This window comes from Diplotaxodon limnothrissa, linkage group LG23 (genome assembly GCF_057381915.1).
Source record: "Diplotaxodon limnothrissa isolate DT_005_m linkage group LG23, D_limnothrissa_male_GT1.1, whole genome shotgun sequence".
NCBI classification, from domain to species: Eukaryota; Metazoa; Chordata; class Actinopteri; order Cichliformes; family Cichlidae; genus Diplotaxodon; species Diplotaxodon limnothrissa.
The window spans coordinates 48,309,875-48,328,943 of record NC_140617.1 but is presented as its reverse complement, the minus strand read 5'-3'; the positions used below and the strand labels follow the sequence as shown (position 1 = coordinate 48,328,943).

The window sequence follows — 19,069 nt, the reverse complement described above, 5'->3', positions numbered from 1 at the left end:
CTCTCTGGGGATAATATATCTGCTTCTTCTTGGTTCTGTACTGAGAAAGCACGGCATTGCTTTCCACTTTTAGGCTGATGACTGTCAGATCTATGTCCCTCTAAAGAAAAAACGCAGATACTTCAGACACATCTAAGCCCTGCAGAACACTGGCCCTTGAGGCCTGGAGTTTCCCACCCCTGCTGTACATGGACTCTACACCATAACACTTACCAGCACGTTTTACTGGCAGAACCTGATATCAACCATACACAGCAGAGATTTACTGGATACAAAAGATAATAAAAGTATCAACCACTTGTACAAGAAGGAGCAAAGCAAGGGCAACCGTTAACTTATAAAAGGCAAATGTACACTTTAGCTTCCTGTATGGTGGCAAAGCAAAATTGTTGTGACCTAACGTTTACATTCCAAAAGCTCCGCTGCACCTTGATTCAAAGTGATAGCACTTTTTACTGCATATCAAATTATCTCCAGTTTGCAAACACTAGCTTTCTGGTCTTTTATTTTCAGATAGTTGATAGAGGTCTTTGGGATATCATTATGTGTACTGTGGGTGCTCCTGTTGACTGATGTTCACTGAGTTTTCTCAACCAGAACTTACTGGTTGATGACTATATAGCAATTTTTGGTGCTATTGAATGCCTTCCGTGGTGACCATGCTGAGGCTACGATGGGCATTTGGCATGCAGACTGGAGCAGACTGGGATCAAACCTCTTTACTACGTGTGGAGTTTGATATAAGAAAGCAGAGTCCCTCTTTGTCCCTGGGTCGATTAATGCTTTGTCATGATTTTCTTTTTATATCCCCATATGAGCCATTTTTCTAGTTTCCCTTTATCACCACTAGGGGGTTGTATTTCATTTTATGTACTGGTTATGGTTATTTAAGGTGAAGGGCAGTGTTGGGAGGGTTACTTTTAAAATGTATCCCACTACAGATTACAGAATACATGGCCCAAAATGTATTTTGTAACATATTCCGATAAGTTACTCAATGAGAGTAACGTATTCTGAATACTTTGGATTACTTACAGTAATCTAATGTCAGTTGGTCTAATGTCTGACAGGTTCCTGAGCTATGCTAAGCTGGGACAGCCACATTATAAAAAGACACAAGTCCTTCTGAGCCAACAAGGATTTCATGCAGCTGCCTGAGCAGTCACTTGATTTCTCAGATGGGATAATGACATTTGAATTAGGCCGAGTCTTACAAAACCTAAACCTTGTGTGAAATTCTGACCCAAATTCCCTCTTCATTTTTGAAAACTCACTATCAAACACCTTTATGACTCACAAGTAAAACTCACTGTGAAATATCACAAACACATAAGTGTTACTACATTAAATAGAGTTAAAATGTATCCTAATAATATGGTGATAAATGACAGAGGTAACATCCTTACTTTTGATGAATTGTTGTGCTTCAGCCTGTGTTTCTTATTTTGTCTCCAGCATGAGAATTAGGGTTGGGAGACCAGGACTAAATCAGGGAATGAGTCCCTCTGTTCTCCTCCTATCATGCCCTACTTTTCTCCCACAAGCTCAGGATTGCTTTCTCTAATACTCTTTTCCCCATTTCTACCAGTCTCTCATTTTCATTTCCTCATATCCATGTCATATGTCTTTTCTCTCTCCTCTCTCAACCTGTACTCCTTTTTATCTCTCCTGTTATTTCAGCCATCTGCACATTGCACTGCCTTCTAAACATGGCTCTTGTTTTACCTCTGTGTGTGTGAATGTGTGAATGTGTGAATGACTGAATGTAGTGTAAAATGCCACACTACACTGAGTAAAGCGCTATACAAATGCAGGCCGTTTACCATTCACCTCTCAGTCGACCTGCTAACTGGCAAGATTTTTAGAAATTCACAAATAGTTCTGTGAAGTGTTAATTCTAAAGAAGCTGTATGTGATGACTCGTAGACACAAGACAAATCTGCAAAACTGCAGGTCAATGTGAAGCAAACAGGCGCAGTAACTGCTCGCTCTTGCTCCATAATATGGAAAATCATTAGGGGCTCTCACAGAACAAATCCTCAATCTGAGCAAACTAACTGAAATAAAGTGAATAAAATGGGGGGTAAACAGACTTAGGGATACAAAGTTGTGCAAAGTTGTTAGTGCAGTTTATTGCAAGGAGCACTTGATCATCTGTGCACTTTCTGTGTGGATTTTTTTCCACCAAGTTTCTTGTCTAAGGACATGACCAGGTAAAGTGGTGATTCTAACCTGGCCATGGGTGTGGATACAAGTACATGTACACCGGAGAGGACTAATGTCAATTAGTCTTCTGACTCTGTCTTCTGACTGGCAGCCAAGGTGCAGCAGCGAGAGTACTGACAGGGACTAGAAAGAAAGAGTGAAGTTCTCTTTATTGGCTCCATGATAAATCCAGAGCACTTCGCTCTCAGACTGTTGACTAACTTGTTGTTCCTTGGATAAAGGAAGTATGGGAGGCAGAGCCTTCAGTTTTCAGGCCCCTCTTCTGTGGAACCAGCTTCCAGTTTGGATTCAGGAGACAGACACTATCTCTACTTTCAAGATTAGGCTTCAAACTTTCCTTTTTGCTAAAGCATATAGTTAGGGCTGGACCAGGTGACCCTGAATCCTCCCTTAGTTATGCTGCAATAGGTGTAGGCAGCTGGGGATTCCCATGATGCTCTGGGAGTTTCTACTTCACTCACTCGTATCATTCACTATGTGTTTACTCTGTCACTCTGTATTTAATCATCCGTTATTATTACTCTGTCTCTCTTTCACAGCACGCCACTTTCACATAGCCCCAGCTGGCAGATGAGCCTGAGGTTTATTCCTGTTTATTCCAGGAAGTTTTTCCTTCTCGCTGTTGCAAAGTGCTCGGTCATAGGGGGTCATGTGATTGTCTAGATTTCTCTGTATCATCATAGAGTTTACTTTACCTTCCAGTATAAAGCACCTTGAGGTGATTGTTGCTGTCATTTGGTGCTATATAAATAAAGCTGCATTGAATTGCATCATTGTTTAGTGTTAAATTATCAGTGTGAGTCTGGAAGCTATTTCTGGACTCCAGTAGTTTTACTGTATCTGAAAGACGTCTGGTGTTTTGGTGCATCTTAGTTTAAGCAGGTTGGGTATGTTAAGTAAAACTCTGTTTTATGCTATATGAACAAACTGTTGTTGCTAATCTCCTGTAGCCTCCATTTGAAAGGCACCGTCCAATGAATCTCTGGTATTCATTTGTTTAATCAGTCTTGGTTACTGGCAATAATAACAGTATTTCTTCCTTCCCATTCTTCTTTTCTCCGTCCATCTGATATTTTGTGTTGTTGTGACTGTTGCTGTGTAACATCCCAGACTGATAGCAGAGTTAATAACACAGCCAGTAGCCAACTGCTCATGCCATGTCAGGGACTCAGAACTGACAGTAGGTTGAGCTCAAACTCTAGAGAATAGAGTCTAGTTTAACATTGCTTTCTTAGATATGTTAATGGTAAATGGCCTGTATTTATATAGCGCTTTTCTAGTCCCTAAGGACCCCAAAGCGCTTTACATATCCAGTCATCCACCCATTCACACACACATTCACACACTGGTGATGGCAGCTACATTGTAGCCACAGCCACCCTGGGGCGCACTGACAGAGGCGAGGCTGCCGGACACTGGCGCCACCGGGCCCTCTGACCACCACCAGTAGGCAACAGGTGAAGTGTCTTGCCCAAGGACACAACGACCGAGACTGTCCAAGCTGGGGCTCGAACCGGCAACCTTCCGATTACAAGGCGAACTGCCAACTCTTGAGCCACGATCGCCCCTTGTGTTAATACATCAAGAGATCCACCAGTCTATTTATACATCTAGCTATACATACATACATACATACATACATACGTACATACATACATACATACATATGTACATACACACAGCACAGATCAGGCAAAGCCACTTTCTCGGCCACATTCTCACGCATCACCACGCAGATCCAATCACTGACCTCTCCTTTTATAGCATCTACATCTTCATTTGAAATTAATTTCTGTGTTAGCGAAACCAAATTTCTACTCACAGTGCAATTTTGGGTAGCTTGACAGGTAAAAGAATAAAAGAATCTCTGGTTTACACTCACGTGTTGCTTGGACTGTATGAATAGGGAGCACTCATTCATTTGTAGAATAAATACATTTACTAATCTGCTCCAAGTTTCTGGTCTCTTCAGAAGGCACCCATCACCCAGTTCTGCTATTCTTCATTCAGTTCCTTCATTTTTCTTTCGCACAACTTCTTGCAATGATTTACAGCTTTGCCTTCCATCCTATCTCAAATATCCTCCTTCTATCTTATCTTGTTCCTATATTTTTATATTGGCATAGCAACAGGTTCTTGAAAGTCTTTTTAAATGTGGCATTGCACAGTGCATAACAAGCTGGGTTGATAGTAGAGTTGACATAACACAGCCAGTAGCCAATTGCCCACACTGTATCAGGGACACAGGACTGGCAGAAGGTTGAGATCAACACCATCACATTATACGGTGTCCATGTTATGATGAAAGCCAGCAGGATGGCAAAGATAGTCTTGGTTACCTATGAAGAATGGAAGAAAGGAGAGATGAAGAATAAATAAACCGGAACATGTAGACACAAAGTCCAAAGATAGATAATCTGTGAACTCTGTCAGCTCTTTGTTTCTCACACACTGCAGTGAGATGACAGTCACATAACTCACAGACGAGCTGACCATGTTAAGTATGCATAATGTGTATTATGTAAAAAACGACAGTGCCAAACCTTTTAGTATGAGCTACGTTAAAAACATGTCCAAACGTGCTAAATTGCCCTGCACCTCAATTAATATTTGCACACACAGGAAAACAGCCGCTCACTGTTAGCTTTAGATAAAACATATCTGCTCTCTGTGTCTCGGGTAATCTCAAGGGTGAGACAGCATTAAAGCGACTTAAAGCTGAGATCCCAAAAGGTTGATTCTGTTCATCTGGACGTAGCGTTTCCAGTGAAAACGCTACGTCCAGATGAACAGAATCAACCTTTTGGGATTTCCTTACCTGGATGATTGAGCGTGCACCAGGACATTAAAGCTGAGATAATAGTGACATCTGCTTAACAACTCTTCCTATGACTGTTAGAACCACTGACTTACATACGCTGGGTTTTAGCTTGAAACAAAGTGAGTGAGGGTCTTCCTGTCATATTTTATTTATTCTCCAAGACTTCTGTTCTTTGCTTGTGCAGAGGCTGAGTCCGATAATCAAATCTAAATAACGAGTTCCTCTATTATTTCCATTATATGTCTTAAACTTATGTCGTGTATTAACCTACTTTCTTTTCTCTGGCAGCCATCTGTCTTTTCTTTCTCACTTGGCTTCTAGCAATGCTTGCAAATTTTCTTGCCACAGTTCGAGGACGGCTGATTGGGATTGAATGCCTCTCGGCTCCATCTACAGGTGGAACGATCTCTAAAGCTGTGATGCATTCATCCCCAGACTGCTTTGTCACAATCTTTAACTTGGACCACCTTGAAGAGGGATTGATCTTGTGGATGGCAGAATTGGTTGTTGTCGGTACTGGAGTGGGGTTTGCTAGCACCTGTAACAAAACAGAGTACTGTTAGGACATTTCACAGCAAGTTTGACCTGTGACTTGCACAGTATCCTGTCTTCCTCCCCTTAACCCCAACCAGTTGAGGCAAATGGCTTCCCCTCCCTGAACCTGCCTTTGGTGGAGATTTCTTTCTGTTAAAAGGGAGTTATTCAATATTTAAATGTTGATTGTATTATGTAAGGTTCCCCGGCAGCTGCAGCCCAACAATGATAATAGTCCAGCGTCACCTGATAGATGCCAAAAAAAAAAGCTACATCAAAAAGTAAAGTTTTAAGCCTAATTTAAAAATGAACTGTTTCACCCATATTCATAAGGAAAGCAATATAATAACAACCACAACTTGAAGCAAAAGTTCACAGTCCTGGCAAAATTTGAGGAAAAAAGAAATCCACGCAACAAAAAATACTCCACTCCGGGTTTTCCAATGAATCCTATGACTTTTCATGACATGGTGTCAGAAGTAGTCAGTAGGGATAGGAATCGGTAAGAATTTAGCGATTCCCATGCCATTATCAATATAACTTGATTTGATTCCTTGTCGATTCTTATTGGCTCCACTTTGAGAGTCACCACCATGTCTAAGCAGCATATCATGACATTACATTCATGCAAAGTAATTTCATGCGTGTGGTCTAATGCGTGTGCATTTTAGAGGTATTTCCCCTCTTTTTTGTGTTCAGTGTTGGGGTCATTATTTAAAAGTAAAGTAAAAACGTTATTACCCGTATTACACAGAACACTTTTCCTAAAAGTAACGCAGTATTTTATTGCATACTGTCTTTGAATGTCTTTGAACAAAGACATTCATTACTCATTATGTTACCTTCATGTTACTCTGCAAAATGATCTGAAAAGCACTGTCTCATAATGGCCATTTAACAATATAAAGCTACAGTCCCACACACCAACACAAATCCCTATCCCAGTGAGGACACATGTCATCTTTGTCTTAGTATTTAGGTATGAAAACAAAGCTGACAACACAAAGCAAAGATGAAAACCAGCACAAGCAATCATTGCCGTGATTCTACTGTAGAAACATGAACAGGTAGAAATAGAAGCTGCAGCCTGACTGATCATCAGTTTGTTACAGGCTGGCTTCACCACAAATGATGGCTCACTTTATCACTATATACAGTAAGAGCAATGTCAGCATTTACTGAGCTTTAACACCACTCTGGGGTTCTTGGCTACCTTAGCGTTAGCATGCAGTTTTGCAAAAGGCGAAGTTGTGTTAACATTATAACGCAGTTGTTTCTGTCCTGGAGCAGTCGTCACTTTGCCATCTCACTCTCCATCCCTTTGTGCATTAATGATAAAAGTAATGTCCATGTCTATGGTGAAGAATGCACCATTATTTTTACTTCCGACACACGAACTGAAATCAGCTGATCTTAGTGAGAGGGCAAGAACCGATAAGCGGGATCAGTAGGCAGGCAGACTAACCATTCCAAGGAACTGGACTACTAGGAACCTATTCTTGATTCCATCCCTAGCAGTCGATCATCACGTCTCAGAAATGTAGCAGGAGAGGGAGGAAGTCTGTAGTGTTGCAGAATGTGGCATGGTGGAATAACTGAAAGAATCTCCCACTAAACATCGGGTTGGCGTTTTTGTCATTTTAATAATTGCATGCTTTGGTGTTTTTGTTTTGTGTGAGATGTGGGCCACACCCATGTAGGAGTGGTGATTCTACTTTAGAGCAGCTGCAAGCTATTTGGAGTTGAGTACAGGGAGCCGTTGAATGGTAATGATTTGAGACCTTCTCTATAAAGGAGAGAGAAAACAGGAAGGAGGAGTTGTTTTTTTGTAGGACACAGTTGCAGCAGGGAAGCCAGTTGACACTGAAGACTCCAGTATGAGAAGTGCACATTTTAAAGGAAAATAGTTTTAACCTTTTTAAATAGCAAATGGGGTGATATGATATAGTACCATATCACCCTATTAGAGCACTTCACTCTCACACTGCAGGCCTACTTGTTGATCCCAGAGTATTTAACCCTTTAAGTCCTACCATAGAACCAAGTCCGCCAGAGCTTACTTTATATTTTTACATGCTGTGGAGCCATTTTTGGGAGCATTTCAAGTTGCTATACATCAATACAACTGTTATAGCCCAAATTTTAACAATATGTATGCATTAAGTCCATAGTAATTACATAAATTGCAAAAAATTGCAATAAACTACAAAAAAAATTGAAAATCATTTTTGTTTTTTGTTTTTTACATATATTTCTACTTAGAGATATTTAAAAGGTTTGTCCCTCAAAACTTTAAATACAAAAAAGTTGCAAAAAATAGTTTCCAACCACAGGAAATTTATTTTGAGCTGGAGCCTATCCCAGCTGTCATAGGGCGAGAGGCAGGGTACACCCTGGACAGGTCGCCAGTCTGTCGCAGGGCCAACACACAGGGACAGACAACCATTCACGCTCACATTCACACCTAGTGACAATTTGGATTATCCAATTAACCTATCCCCACAAGCTGCATGTCTTTGGACGGTGGGAGGAAGCCGGAGTACCCGGAGGGAACCCACGCAAACACGGAGAGAACATGCAAACTCCACACAGAAAGACCCCGGCCTGATGGTGGAATTGAACTCAGGACCTTCTTGCTGTGCGGCAACAGTGCTAACCACCGTGCCACCGTGCTGCCTCCACTGTTCAAGCCATCATTCAGAAATGGAAGGAGTATGGCACAACTGTAAACCTACCAAGACAAGGCCGTCCACCTAAACTCACAGGCCGAACAAGGAGAGCGCTGATCAGAAATGCAGCCAAGAGGCCCATGGTGACTCTGGACGAGCTGCAGAGATCTACAGCTCAGGTGGGGAATCTGTCCACAGGACAACTATTAGTCGTGCACTGCACAAAGTTGGCCTTTATGGCAGAGTGGCAAGAAGAAAGCCATTGTTAACAGAAAACCATAAGAAGTCCTGTTTGCAGTTTGCCACAAGCCATGTGGGGAACACAGCAAACATGTGGAAGAAGGTGCTCTGGTCAGATGAGACCAAAATGCAAAACGCTATGTGTGGAAAACTAACACTGCACATCACTCTGAACACACCATCCCCACTGTCAGATATGGTGGTGGCAGCATCATGCTCTGGGGGGGCTTCTCTTCAGCAGGGACAGGGAAGCTGGTCAGAGTTGATGGGAAGAAGGATGGAGCCAAATACAGGCAACCTTGGAAGAAAACCTCTTGGAGTCTGCAAAAGACTTGAGACTGGGGCGGAGCTTCACCTTCCAGCAGGACAACGACCCTAAAATTGAGCTTAGACCTGATGCAGAACCCTACAGCATAACCACACCACGTTGTATTCCTTTTCCTATTCTACCACAAGTGGAGAAGGAAATTAAAAGGATGATGGCACTCGACATTATTGAGGAGGTAACCGAAGCCACAGACTGGTGTGCCCCAATGGTGCCAGTTATTGAGAAGAAAAGAAAGCCAAGGATATGTGTGGACCTCATGAAACTCAATAAAGAAGTAAAAAGAGAGAGATTCATTTTGCCCAATCTGGAGGATTTTGCACCAAATAAAACATACGGCACCACTATATTTTCAATCTAAGGAGCTTCGAAAGAAAAGCATCTGTAATTCTTGAAGACGTTTCACCTCTCATCCGAGAAGCTTCTTCAGTTCTAAGAGTAAATAATTAATAATTGAGTGCTCAAAGAAAGTCAGGGATCAGTGATCACTTTGTCTGTTCAAGAGATTCTCTGCGAATGTGGGAGGCCATCCAAACCATAAGAATTATAAGGCCCCACCACGTTTGTGTGTTACCGACACTGCTCTGCCAGACGCACCTAACACATTCAATGCCAAGTTTGAGACCCAAAACAACGAGCCGGCACTGAAAACCTCCCCCTCACCAGACATATGTTTATATTTTAAATATAACGAGGGTTTTTATAGACAAAAACATGGATGCAAAACATGGGCTCCCCGGTGTCACCTTTTGTAGACCAAAAGGTGACACCGGGGAGCCAAATGTGGTGGAGTGTGGCTTGGGCGCAGCTGCAAGGGAGGCTGAGACACACCGGAGCTCCATCAGCTCATCACACCTCCCCTGTTTAAAAGAGTGTACCGGGACCTAAGGTGAGCTGATAGTGAGTCTGGTAGCTCGGGTTGGTTCCTGGCCGACACCGCCGTTGGGCCCACCCGTGTCCTTCGACTGCATGGGGGAGGGAGGCAACCCCCACGCCTCCCTTCCCATGAAGGTCAGCCTGGTCAGCACTAGGCCAGCCCGAGTTCGGGGGCAGCATAACGGAGGTGCCCTTCCTACCCGAGTTGGAGGTCGCCGTGCTGTCTGGTCCAGCGGTGTCCATGCCAGAGGCAGGTGCGCCATCTGGACCTGGCTTGTCTTCGCTGCAGGTCAGCGTGCTGGCTGGACCTGCCACGCCCATACTAGAGGTCGCAATGCAGCCTGGTGCAGTGGCATCTTCGCTGGAGGTCAGTGCGGCATCTGGTCCTGCACGCTGGCCACCTGTCAAGCCACCCGTGAGCCACGGGTCATGTCCACGCCTGCTGATGCGCTGCTGCGCCGCTGCTGCCTGCCATGCGGTTGGGCTCCAGATCAGCTCCGTCACCGCCGCTGGGCACGCAGTCAGCCACTGAACACGTGGTCAGCCGATCGACCCACCTCGGCACTGCGGCTGCTGGACACGCGGTAAGCCACTGGATCCAACTCACCCCTGCTGCTAATCCATAGGCCAGGGACGCTGATGGCCATCGCCGATTTCCCCTTCCGTTTGCGAGGGGGAGGGAGAGTAGGCTAGGCCAGATTGCTCCCCGGCCTAGGTCGGGCGATATGGGTATGTGGTGGGATGTGGCTTGGGCTCATCACACCTCCCCTGTTTAAAAGAGTGTACCAGGATCTGAGGTGTTGTTGTGCGTGGGGTTGTGGCTGAAAAGCTGAAACTGAGTCTCATAAAAGAGCAACCAAAATAATAGTGTTAAAAGTGTAAACTATGTGGTTGAGTCCATCATTCCCATTAAACCAACCTTTACATGGAGGAAGTGGAAAGAATGGCTCTTGGCTCTTTTAAAGGGACAGTACCTAGCCACTGGTACAGAAATGTTGATGACACCTGGGTCAAAATCAAAACCAAAGAAGTGGAATCCTTCAGTGCTCACATCAACTCAGTGGATAAAAACAAAGTTCACCAGGGTAGACCCAAAGGATAGCTGTTTGCCATTTCCTTTTTCCTTTCCAGTCATCTTTCTCACTCACTATGTGTTAACAGACCTCTCTGCATTGAATCATATCTGTTATTAATCTCTGTCTCTCTTCCACAGCATGTCTTTATCCTGTCTTCCTTCTCTCACCCCAACTGGTCGCAGCAGATGGCCCCTCCCCACCTGAGCCTGGTTCTGCTGGAGGTTTCTTCCTGTTAAAAGGGAGTTTTTCCTTCCCACTGTCGCCAAAGTGCTTGCTCATAGGGGGTCATATGATTGTTGGGTTTTTCTCTGCATCTACTGTACAATATAAAGCGCCTTGAGGTGACTTTTGTTGTGATTTGGCGCTATATAAATAAAAGTGAATTGAATTGAATTTCTGGACTTTTCTGAATGCATTGAAGAGAATGGAAATCTCTACATTGAAGTTTACCAGAAGCCCACACACCAGGACCAATACCTATTCTTTGCCTCCCACAAGATGCATGGAGAGAAGGTCAGACACCAACTAAGGAGGATCAGAAGGACAAATGAAACAATACTGTCATCCCCTATGTAGCAGGTTTGTTAGAGAAACTCAGGAGAGTCTTCTCCAAGCATGACATCCCAGTGAACTTCAGACCCAGCCACACACTGAGACAAAAACCTCTACACTGGAGAAGCCAAACAGCCACTTCATAAACGCAAGGCACAACATAGAAGAGCCACCTCGACGGGACAAGACTCAGCAGTCCATCTGCATCTAATGGTCAAAGGTCACTCTTTCGAGGATGCCAATGTTCACATTTTGGACAGAGAAGACAGATGGTTTGGAAGGGAGTGAAAGAAGCCATCTATCTTTTGGCTCTCAGCGAAGGCGGTCGCACTTTTCTCCTCTCCTGCCCTTAGCTTCCCTGCTTAGCTTCTTATGTCCTTGTCTTGTCTTGTGTTTTTACTTTTCCCTGGAACATTCTCTCACAGTCTGTTCTCTAAAACCTAAAAGAGGAATTATGGATTGGATCAACTGGTCCCTAAATGCAATTGACACCCCTTAACGAGAGGTTTGGGCTTGGGTGAGCCTGAGTGCTGAAGATATCTACCTATTCGGAACCATGGTAACAGGGTTCTGGCTGATCGGAGCTGGCTTGGCCCTGACTTATCAAAGAATTAAGGAAGCGGAACCGGCTGTTCAAACCCCCACAAGGCTGCCCGCTGGGATTGGAATGATGGGAGAGGCGTGAGTTTCTCAAAATGGGCTCATTGAGTGCAGCACGGATAAGATCTTGGAGAGGCTACGGCTGCTGTGAATACTCAGAATAAGATCTCTGACTGCAGACTGGATACATCTCGGAAGGGCTAGCTCGGAATAACATCTCTGGGCGCAAATTGGATGACATCTCGGGGAGGCTCACTGCTGTGTGTTCTCAGAAATTGGCTCCTTGAGCACAAGAAATGACAACATCACAGAACGCAAGTATGGCGAAGCTCGCGGCTCTCCAACGGGAGATTGAGAGACCAGTGTTGGACTGTAGAACTGCTTTGAAATTCATATGAGTTGTTCGCACTAAAGTAAAAAAATACCATCACTTATGCAGATACCCCTTTGGCGCCATCAGCCTACCTTTCTGACATGTCTCCCCAATGTGATGTTTGTGTAAAGTTGGTCAGAAGGTTTCTTTGTAAGTGCGCATGCACCATTAGCGTGCTGCCTGCTGTAACCCTAATTTCCTTCGGGATTAATAAAGTATTCTGAAGGAAATTCTAATTCTGATTCTATTTCCACTGTAAACGACCATCTTTGAACAGAGGGAATAGCTTATGACACCAACTGTCTGCCATCTATAATCCAGTTTTGAGATCCCAGACGCCTTAATGCCCACTCACACCCTGGACTATTTGCCCTCGTTAAATCGCATGAAACCCCGAAACCCTGGCTGATTGTGACCTACACCTGTTTTCGCACCTTGTCTCGTGTGATTATGTAGAGGATCATTAAGGGGTCCATGTTCTCTTAGGGACCCTCCCAATAGGACTTCAATCTGGGACTCTCCAACAATTACTCTTAGAAATGAAGAAGCTTCTCAGGTGGGAGGTGAAACGTCTTCAAGGAAACTCAAAGAAGTCCAGACGCTTTTCTTTCCAAGCTCCTTAGACTACGATGACCTGGATGACTGAGAATCTTCGCAGACATATATTTTCAATCCTTGATGCCTCCAGTGGGTTTTGGCAAATACTGCTCAATGTTAAGAGCAGGAAGCTAACGCCATTCATCACGCTAGTGAGTCGCTTCTGCTTTTAAAGATTGCCCTTTGGGATAACGTCTCCTCCAGAAATATTCCAACGGCAGATTAGTACCCTTCTCAAGGGTTATGCCGGTACTGTGGTGGTAATGAATGACATCTTAGTGTTTGGAAAGGAAAAAGCAGAACATGATCACAACCGTAAGGCAGTGCTGCAGACCATCAGGCATTCTGGGCTGAAATTAATCCAAGATAACTCCAAGATTGGAAAATCTAAGATCAAATGTTAAAGACACGTCATTGTGAAAGATGGTATCAAAACTCATCCAGAAAAACTGTGTCACTGAAATGCCCAGCCCCTCAAATGTCTCTGAGCTTCGTCAGATGATATGAATGATAAACTGTCCGGGAAAATTCCTCCCAGACTTCTTCACCGCCATGCACCAAAGCTACAATTTGCTCAAATCTGTCGATGTGTGGACATGGGGGGAATTGCAGAAACAAGGATTCACAGACATGAAAGCCATGTCAACTACAACACTGGCATTAGCACATTATGACGCTAGCAGACCAACAACAGCAAGCACTGATGAGAGCAGCTCTGGTTTCACAACAAAAGGAAGTACTTCTTCAGATACACAAGGATCACTAAGGCTTCACTAAGTGCCACAGAAAAGCTAATATGACTGTGTGGTGGCCAGAGATTGGACGAGAGATCACAAAGATGGTGGAGCAATGTGAGTTCTGCCTGAGAAATAACCCCACTCAGAGAAAAGAACCACTAATCATTAATATTATTATAATCACTACACCAAATAGCTGCTGATATATGTCAACTGGACAGTAAACACAACCTTGTAGTTGTGGATTATTACTCGCGCGACATCTTGATTGTACACCTCCATTACAAGCCAGCAAGTGATTGCCTGCTTGAAAAGCCTGTGTGCCATTGTCTGTGATGAGCTCAAACGCTATCCCCCACCTCACATATTATCTCAGCAAAAACTGTTCAGTAAGACGTACAACACTGGTCACACAACTTCCAGTCCCCATTATATGCAAGCTAATGGTGCAACAGAGAGAGGCATTGCTATGGGGAGGAGGATTCTTCGGCAGCAGGACCCCAACTGGCTCTCATACGCTACCGTGCCACGCCCATCACAGCAACTGGCCTAAGTCCTGCATAACTAATGAGTGGCTGACACATAAGGACAACAGTTCTCGTTCTAGCTCAGCAGCTGCAACCTCATTATATTCATTACACTAAGGTACAACAAAAGGATCTACAGGCGAAATGAAATTATTGTATCTTCTACAACAGATGTCATTCTACACCTCACTTGTCAGAGCTGCGCCCTGGTCAACTTGTGAAACTGGATGGTTAGAAGGGTTAAAAGACACCTGCAAAAAACATTACCAAAGCTCCATAGCCTGGATCATACTTTGTACCGAGGGTTTGCTCACTTGCAGAAACTGAAGACAGGAGGTTCCACTGTCTCTCTATCAGACTCCAGAGTTTCGGGCCTGTTTGGTGTTTCACCCGACACCCTGCCCGCAAGGATCCTGTATTGGAGGCCCTGCCAACCAGCTGTGAGAGAACCTTGGACAGAGAAATCAGCTTGCTATGGGGAAACAGCTTTACCCTTTAGGTGTGTGGAAGTATGCTTTATTTAGAGTTAATGGGGAAATTGTGGTCAATTTTGATTTGTTTGGTATTCATGCTTGGATAATTGGAAAAATATATGTGTACTGTTGATCACATTTTGACCACATGTTAATTTGTGGCCCCTGTTCCAGGCTTGGCACACAGTCTGGAAGACTGAGGAGACAAACTGAGTCCCACGACTGGACAAGATGTATTTAGGCAGGCACCAGCAAGTGAAGATTTCTCTCACTAGAATCTGGGAAATCACTTCAGGCATCTCAGGAAGTGGAAGTGCTGCTGGACCTTCTTGGTGATGGAGGTGGTGTTGGTGGTCCAGGTGAGGTCGTTTGAGATGTGAACTCCCAAGAACTTGATGCTGTTAACAGTATTTAACCACTTTTCTGAGAATACGCGCTTCTTTTGGGATACGGACTCCTTCTGACATTTCTTTGGAGGTGGAGGAACACCAAAGTAATTGCTTAAAGGAGCTTCTTCGACATCTTTAAGAGTTCTAAAAAAATGTCCTCCTCCAGAAAATCTTATGTACGCAAACGCGTGTTGCACCTTCTTATCGCGCGTCTTTTATTTTGAAAGTGCATGCGCACCTGCAGACCACTTATGTGCACCCCTGTGTATAGAGTTTGCAGGATGCAAAGCGACCTTCAATAACAACTACTTCCACTGCTAATAAGAAATGACATCATTCGACCTGTGGCTTTGAATAAAAAAATTAAATAACAAAATTGCCGCGCTGAGTAGAGAATTTCTTGCCTTCTTAATGAGGTTGGGACCATCAGTTGTGCAGAAGTCAGGTTGGCGCACGGCTGACAGACCTATTAGACAACTGTTAGAATTCATATTATGACAAGAACCAATCAGCTAAGTAAAGAGAAACAACAGCCCATCAATACTTTAAGAACTGAAGGTCAGTCAGTCCAGAAAATTGCAAAACTTTGAATGTGTCCCCGAGTGCAGGAGGAGGTGTGAGGGTGTGGGGGTGCTTTGGTGGTGACACTGTTGGGGAGTTATTTAAAACTGAAGACACACTGAACCAGCATGGCTTTCACAGCATCCTGCAGTGACATGCATCCCATCTGGTTTGCGTTTAGTTGGACCATCATTTATTTTTTCAAACAGCACAATGACCCCAAACACACCTCCAGGCTGTGTGAGGGCTATTTGACCAAGAAGGAGAGTGATGGAGTGCTGCACCAGATAGCCTGGCCTCCACAGTCACCTGACCTAAACCCAATGGAGATGGTTTGGGATGAGATGGACCGCAGAGTGATGGCAAAAGGGCCAACAAATGCTCAGCATCTCTGGGAACTCCTTCAAGACTGTTGGAAAAACATTTCAGCAAGAATGCCAAGAGTTAAGAAAGCAGTAATGAAAGCAGAGGGTGGATATTTTGAAGATTCTGAAATTTAAAAAACAAAACAAAACACGTTTTATTTCACAATGTTTGTTCACTACATAATTCTATATGTGTCCATTCATAATTTTGATGCCTTCAATGAGAATCTACAATGTAAACATTCATTAAAATAAAAATAAATGAGAAGGTGTGTACAAAACCTTTGACTGGTCTTGTACACAAAAAATAATAATCAATAATCAAGTGTTATTGATGAACACATTTCCTAGTGTGTTTCAGATTGTCCATAAAAACACTTGATGTCCAAGAACAGAACAGATGTCAACATGTCCTATTTAAATAAATATAAATATAAAGTATCAAGAGTAATGTGTTCATAGTGTCATTTTCACTTAGCCTCCATCTCACCCTTCTGCTAGCATACTCTTGCCCATTTCCTTATGGTTGACTCCATGTACTTAACCTACATCACTACTTCTGCTCCACTGTTATACCTCCCGCTCCTTCACACACATGTATTCTGTCTTTCATTCCTCAATATACCTGCTGTGAATCCGTTCCAGTTCTTTCTAGCCAACCGCCTACACTGCATGACAACTGCCTAAATGCAATGCAGGCAACTGGCTTGAATGTGGCCCCAGAAAGTACTGGGTTTTTCTGAAAATTCACCATGAAATAACCCAGTAAAATGACTTACGCTGTACTTAAATTTACTTACAGTCGAATTATTTAATTGTTTCCTGTAAAAAAAGAAAAAACATGAAATTGCACATAGTTACAGAGTACATGTGCCTTAGTCACAGCTCTTACAGTGAAACATTTCACTGTTTTGCAGGTGCTGCAGGTGACTCCATAATATGACCGGCACCCCAGAAAGCACAGGGTACTTACAGTGGAATTGTTTCACTGTTTGCTGCAAAAACCTGACTTGTTGCTCACAATTACAGACATACTTGCGCCTTGTTGCCCTTACATTGCATGTAATTAAAGGGTACTTGCACCCTGGAAAATACAGGGTGTTTACAGTGTCATTGTTTCCTTGTTTCCTTCCTCATGGGACAATCTATGTATTTTTAAAAATTATTGAGTGACCTCCTAAGTTTACATTGATTAAAATTACCATGAAGAATTGGCGGCGCCTGGTGCGATGCATTAAAAACTTTGCATCGTCTCCAGTATGGTCCGAGTGGCAGCTTCCACATTGGTCCTTGGCCCTGGGCCATTTACACAACAGTAACAATGCACTGTGAAAATTCTCTTAGTAAGTGAAGCAAACGCAGGGAGACAGGTAAAACATCAGGAGAGAACAGGGATTTCTTCACCACTTTGTTACTCAACTAATTCTCATTACTATAAAGGCAGAGACCCCTGCCGAGGGCAGAGGTTCTCCAAAACCACTGATTTCCAAGTCAGAGTGTAAGTCCCGCTGCTGGAGCCAAGTCTCCTCAGAGGGATGAGGCAGGCATTTCTGTACTCAACAATGCCACCTTTATTATGTAAAGTCTCTGTTGCACTTCTCATCTGCCCCTCTGATTTAGTTCTCCAGCACTTGTTAACCATGGAAAAAGTATGTCAAAGGATTTTGCTGAGTAAGGGTCCCTGAGCTGCATGTTGCTGACATCAGGATCCTGAAGGAACAAAAGGGACTCTCGACTGTATCGAAGAATAGTCGAGAGTCCAGATGTCCAACACTGACAGATAAACATCAGGGTGAGGAAAATTAAAAACTAAAATGAGCCATAGTGACTCAACATCGACAGTCGTGAAACAAATGATTAACAAACATACACACTGCTGCTGCTGTATGTCTCCATTGTCCAGTGCCACGTAGTAACCCTCGGCTTGGCTCTAAACATTTAGAGTGAGCACTGAAGAGTCAGAGGACACAGCCAAAGTTTGGTACCATGAGCACAGCTTTTTGCAACCAACCTGCACCAACTGTGCACTTGTTTTGACATCTTCTTCTGGTTTTCCAAATAAATGAAGACTTATCCTGGCAACTATCAAGAATTAATTACTTATAATATTAAAATGTATTAAAGACATTGCACCACTCATGTTCTCATTCTGTGTAAACTGCCCTTTAATGCAGCAGTCACAATGACTATGTTACTAAAATATTATCAGGATATCTTCCAACGGTTCTGACACATCGTTCAACTGCACAGACTTTTTCCACCATTAAAGGAGGACAATTGTCTGTCATAGTATAATACAATGACATAATATCATACAGTGGGTAAAGTAAGTATTGAAGTATTGAACACATAACCAATTAGTAAATACATTTCTAAAGGTGTTATTGGCATCAATTTCTCACCAGATGTTGGTAACAACCGATCCAATCTATACATGCAAAGAAATCAAACCATGTCCCAAAGTTAATTTATGTGTAATACTGAGAAATGACACACGGGGAAATGTATTGAGCACATGAAGAAAAGAAGGCACAAAAAGGATGAAAAGTCATTAAACCAGGTGGAATCTGTCAATAATTAGAAAGTAATCCTGCCACTTATTGCAAATTAAGATTAGCTGTCAGTGATGGCCTATAAAAATGTGTCTCATTACAAAGGTGTCAGAAAAGAAAAATTTCACGATGCTCACAAATTTCAGAAGCTCTTTCAAGACATTTGCAAGTTTATTAATAACATTTTAACCCCAAAGGGACCCGACATGACTCCGTGGGTGTTTTTGCCTTTTTTTATTTTGGCACAATCAGTTTTTACTGTAGCACAACGGTGCTCTCCTCTCTCTGGCCTGGCTGCTACTGAAATAGAGAAGGCTGTGACAAACCAGCCCCCTGATACCACACCCTGAACCTGCTGCTCCCTCCTCCACCAACCACACCCCACCACAAACATATTTATGGCATTGGTTACAGAAGAATTTCTAAAGTACCATTTCTAAGGTACTACTGAAGGTACCAGTGAGTACTACTGGGGCCATAATCCTGAAGTGTGAAGAACATTTCATCAAAAACTGGACACAGAGTTTTGGACAGAGGAGTAAAAAGAATTATCAGAAAACTTGTCCAAGAGCCAAG

The 19,069-nt window shown here is 43.3% G+C and overlaps 1 protein-coding gene across 1 annotated transcript in view; it reads right to left on the bottom strand.

The window, feature by feature from the left end:
• Window positions 1–4,319: 4,319 nt before the first annotated feature.
• The window catches only part of chrm4a (cholinergic receptor, muscarinic 4a), a 54,509-nt gene continuing 39,759 nt past the window's right edge, over window positions 4,320–19,069 (bottom strand). Inside the window, exons 6-7 of the mRNA XM_085347487.1 lie at window positions 5,319–5,585; window positions 4,320–4,565 (exon numbers count right to left, since the gene is read on the bottom strand). Coding sequence (XP_085203613.1) covers window positions 4,320–4,565; window positions 5,319–5,585 — 513 coding nt within the window. The remainder of the gene's footprint in view (window positions 4,566–5,318; window positions 5,586–19,069) is intronic.